Source organism: Nothoprocta perdicaria, unplaced genomic scaffold (genome assembly GCF_003342845.1).
Source record: "Nothoprocta perdicaria isolate Ctin4 unplaced genomic scaffold, notPer1 scaffold_304, whole genome shotgun sequence".
Classification (NCBI taxonomy): Eukaryota; Metazoa; Chordata; class Aves; order Tinamiformes; family Tinamidae; genus Nothoprocta; species Nothoprocta perdicaria.
This window is the reverse complement of record NW_020455538.1, coordinates 212,513-217,454: the sequence shown is the minus strand read 5'-3', so window position 1 is coordinate 217,454 and position 4,942 is coordinate 212,513. Positions and strand designations below refer to the sequence as shown.

At 45.1% G+C, this 4,942-nt stretch overlaps 1 protein-coding gene across 1 annotated transcript in view; it reads right to left on the bottom strand.

The window, feature by feature from the left end:
* Positions 1-3,387: 3,387 nt before the first annotated feature.
* CRYZ (crystallin zeta) overlaps positions 3,388-4,942 on the bottom strand; it is a 6,362-nt gene continuing 4,807 nt past the window's right edge. Inside the window, exons 5-8 of the mRNA XM_026042487.1 lie at positions 4,640-4,789; positions 4,138-4,239; positions 3,949-4,044; positions 3,388-3,745 (exon numbers count right to left, since the gene is read on the bottom strand). Coding sequence (XP_025898272.1) covers positions 3,584-3,745; positions 3,949-4,044; positions 4,138-4,239; positions 4,640-4,789 — 510 coding nt within the window. The 3' untranslated portion in view covers positions 3,388-3,583. The remainder of the gene's footprint in view (positions 3,746-3,948; positions 4,045-4,137; positions 4,240-4,639; positions 4,790-4,942) is intronic.

Here is a 4,942-nt window from a genome sequence, read left to right as displayed (position 1 = left end):
GGCTACGGGAGCGCCGCAAGCCGCGCGGCGCCCGGCTCGGCACCGCTCGACCCCACTCGGTTCGGTTCGGCTCGGCTCGGTTCGGTTCGGCTCGGCCCCACCGCCCCCGATACCGCCAGAGCGGCGCGTCCGGCCGTTGCTAGGGCACGGCCACGCTGTGACGCGAGAGGAGGCGGGCGCAACCCCAGGGACCAATGGGCGACCGGCACCTGCCCCCGACCGCGCGGATTGGCTGCGCGCGCCGCCACTCGCTCCGGCGCGGCGGCGCGGCGCCCCCTGGCGGCCGGGCGCGGGGCAGAGCGCGGCCCGCCCCATTCCCCGGCCCCGTGTCCCGCTCCTGTACAGCCCGGTGCTGTGCCCCGGTACCGTACACCCTGCTCCTGTACACACCGGTGCCGCACACCCTGGTGCTGTACACACTGGTGCTGCACACACCGCTGCCGCGCTGCCGTACACCCGGCTCCCGCACACCCCAGTCTCAGTGTGGCTGGAGAGCACAGCCGCAACGGCAGTCTGGGTTGTTTCCTTCCGCTGCTCCACTAGCCCTAATGGAAGCAAGGTCCCATGGGSCACCCGCGGGTCCTGACATGAGGCCCCTGTGGCACCTCTGACCGTGCACGGCCCAGGAGCTGCTCACTGCGGCTGCAAACATTCGAGCACCGTTAGTTCACTAGGGCCGTCCGACTCTCTGCAGCATCAGATATCAGGTATAAGCATTGCCAACACAGCACGAGCTGCAGCCTCAAAGATTTTACCACATTGTTGCCTTTTATCTATCTGGCATTGCCATTTTTCTTGGTTATTGCTCAAGTTTCTCTTCCTATACTATGTGCACCCCTACATGAGCGGTGAAAAGAGCATCCCTTTCAGGAGGAACTTGTGGACCAAGCACGGCTGTGCGCTGTAATAAAAACCCAGCGCAACTGCGTGTAGCAGCTGACCCCGGCCAACAATGGCAGTGCACGGTGCATCCCGCTGCCACCACAACTGAGGTACTTACTGTACACAGCTGCCTTCCTCTCCACCCCGGCCCAAACTGCTGCCTTGAAAGGCTTGGTGCATCCTGGGCAACCACTGCTGAACCACCAGCCCAAGTCCTGCTGGAATCCACATGCAACGGGCCATCACCAAGAGGAGTCATCCCCTGGAGCTGGCCGAGCCGAGCGGGCCCAGCCCAGGGCACCGCCAGCACCCAGYGCAGCCGGCCTGGCCCCGGGTGCTGCGCCACACTCACTGCTCCGAGCGCCCCGGGGTCAGCAACCGCCTGCTACCACACATGGATCTGCTCTGAAACGTCTCAAGTCTGGGGATGTCGCGTTTTAGAAACTCCCTGCTTCTAACTACGGCCCTTTCTAYGGGCCTCCATTCACCCTCTGCAAAACTAGGATAGTCATATTGCTTCAGAAGGCAGCAAGAGGATTAACTGCCTTTTATGCCATGTTTTGAATATATGAAGTCCTAGCAAGCACAAAATATTATTTAGCCTTCGGAGATTCATTTGGTGACATTTTGTCATTGTTTAGAGAGGAGTTCATGAACATTTCCCTGAGGGACATGACAAGATTCTGCCCACCCCTGCCCCTCTGTCACTGAAAGCTGTTCAGTAGCCTGCTCATTCCTTGGTGGTAAACACACAAAAACATATGTTTGATACGTATAGATACATATATTTTAAGACTTGCAGCTAGTTGTGGCCCCATGTTTTCAGACAATGCTGGTATATCTGCATTCAGACTGCTGTGCACAAACATCCTCCRTTTAGCTATTCTGTTTGCACACAGCAGCCCCGGCTTTGCACAAACAACTCTGACACTTTATCCTATGTTTTGTACCTAGGATTAGATGTTTCTGCCTGCTCTACAACTGCTATCTTTGGGATATGTTYGCATTGGCTTTCCAAGTTCTCAACACAAAGGTCAAATATATACATATATGTGTGTGTGTGTGTGTGTATACATATAGAAAAAAAAGCAGACAGTATATAAGGAAACTGAACATCRCCAATCTGCACATCATCTTCACAGCCATCTCCATTATGAATGACTATCTTACCTGCTATTTAATACCTTAACATGAAGCAAAGTCTTATTTTTCCTGACACTGTCCTCGAGGGGAACTGCAGATTTCCTACATGCAATCACTACCTCAAACTGCATTCCGCCTCACTGAATAGGAATAATCAGCATCTTCCAGCTCAATAATCAGCTAGAAAATTACTTATCCTCATTGCTCACTCTGAAGCAATCAGTCTTTGGCCTTCAAATTCGGAATAAGTGAAGATAAAGCTCCCTCCTACTATGGAAAGCACCACAGATAAGGAAACACTTTCTATTCACTTGGGCATCTGCACAGAATTAATGAATGAAGTATCCTACTGTACCTGTGGGAATCAGGAGGCAGGGTACCAATTTGTTGTTTTACTAGAGCTGAATCCTCCTAATCCTTTTCTCTGCTACCAACTATGTCCAAAAGCATTTACTGAAACATTAGTTTGTAAACATTAAGTCTAGAAATAGTTTTCTCCCCCAGCAAAACAATCTTCAGTTTGATGTAATGGCTTTAACATAGGAATGTTACCCGCTGTAAAAGCCAGCAGCAAAATTAGACCAAGTCCCTTATCCTGTTTTTACAAAACACAGGGATACACCCGATACAAACGTAATCCAAACAAAGCCCAAACTTATTAGCATACTTAACTTGCCAGAAGGTTTATAACATCATGAAGCAATTATTTAACTCTGTATAGCTAAACTGCCTCACACTTACATTTGCACAGAAGAGATAGCATTGTAATTTAACTGCTCCAGAAAACAGAGCTCAGCAAGTTCACAAAAGCAGTTACATGACAAACTGCTTGAAAAACATGAGGGCTAAGCTCAGTAATGCAGGATGCTCCAAGTCTTGTGTTTAATAATGAGATTTAATGTAGTAGTATCTTGTCATCACTCACCCTCACCAGAAATACAAACACACTACTTACTTAGATTCTGCTGAATTAATGTTGCTGGAAAATTTTCTGTATCAGTGAATAGTGATATGTCTATCCATTTATGTTACGCTATAAAAAAAAGAAGAAAGATCCACTGGTAAGTTTAAAACATGTGATAAAAGTCCTGAGTAAAACTAACAAGGAAACAAATACACCTTTCCTCATCTGAAATAGCCTCACATCGCAGAACTGAATCTTGAACTTGGAATGGTCTCCRACCTGCTAAGCACTTAATTCAGCACACAGGAGATGCACTTGCACCATGACCTACCTGGTGTCAGATGAAGCAAGMCTTCCTCGGAGTTTACTGCCCATTTCTTAACCTCACTGCAAACCCATTCTACACCAAGCTACACCAGCAAAGCTATTTTCATGTCAGCCAAGAAGTCACAAAAATTTCTTCAAAGCATATGCAACTCTTTATTACAAATACAGAATAGATTCTTAATGAAATATATGCACGCCATCATCTGCTGTTACTCCCAAATGGCATGATTTGCAAATCAATGGCATGATTTGTAAAATATGTTCAGTGAATCATGTAAGCAAAGGTGCAACTAGAACACCTACAGAAACAAAAACTAGAAAAAGCCTCTACGGAAGGAGCACCATCTTTCCTCGAGCGCCACTGCTGTGAATAATGTCTTCGTGAGCCTTGGCTACATTTTCCAAGGGATATTCAGAACCTATTCCTGGTTTCAGCCAGCCAGCTTCTATACCATCAAGGACTGCTGCTGCACATTCATTTTTCTCCTCCTACATACAATAAAGACAACATTTATTGTAAGCCCTGTGCATTTTAGAGTACTATTAAATATTTATGTAATCATTAAACCAAATTTTACAACTCAAAGATATTTTAGAAGGATCTGAGATTAAATCAAAATGTAAAACAATGAATAAATATTATTTACAGTGAAAGGTCAACAAGACATTCTTCAAAATAATTATTTTCTTACCTGAGTTCCAAGAAATAGAGAAACTCCAATTATGCTAGATTCTTTGCTCATAGTGTCTCTTGGATTTATCTCAATAGAACCTCTACAGCCCACAACCTGTTACAACACAGGTAAAACATAATTTCAGTTAAAATTGTTAAACAGAATTGCCAAATATGCAAACTCAAGTAAATGACAGAAAATACTCACCATCACCCTTCCTCCATAGGCCAACAGATGCAAATCAGTAGCAAGATTGACATTAGACAGCATTTCTATTATAATATCAACTCCTTTTGTCCCTGTGTATTCCTATATAAGATAAAATACAGTACTAAAATCATTCCAATTAATATTTAGGTGCCTCTGCATATATCTTATGCAAATTTTATACTTCATTATGTAGATTTCATAATACAGCCTTTATACTAAGGCTGACAGCTAATAAGTTTACCCTGTCGATATGCTATCATACTGTGATTTGCTGAAATTGAAGAGTTTCTAAATGCCCTTATCTGAGGRAAAAAAAAAAAAATCAGGAAAAGTTTTCTATTGGGTAGAAATGAAAAGGGCAGCAAGCTATTGCCCTACATAAATCTGTTTAAAAAAAAGATCAGCAAAGAGCTTTTTACATTGTATAAATGCTAATAAGAATAGCACATACTATATCGCCCAGGTCTGATAAATAGTTACCGTAAGGTGACATAGTTACCTTAATCTTCTCCACGTAATTAGCTTCTCTGTGATTAAATGCTTGGTGAGCACCATTCCTCAGAACCATGTTCATGCCCTCCGCAGTCCCTGCAGTGCCCAAAACCTTCAAGCCCCTGGCTCTGGCCATCTGACACGCTGCTATTCCCACCTGCGGGAGCGGAGGACAAAAAAAGCCACACATCTTTCTCTAGTATCTCCTTCCTTATTTTAAATTTCATATATCCTACCAGCAACTTGAAATGTAACCATTTAGAAAACTGAAAAATTGGACCCATTGGACCCAGGGGATCATTTTCTTTCC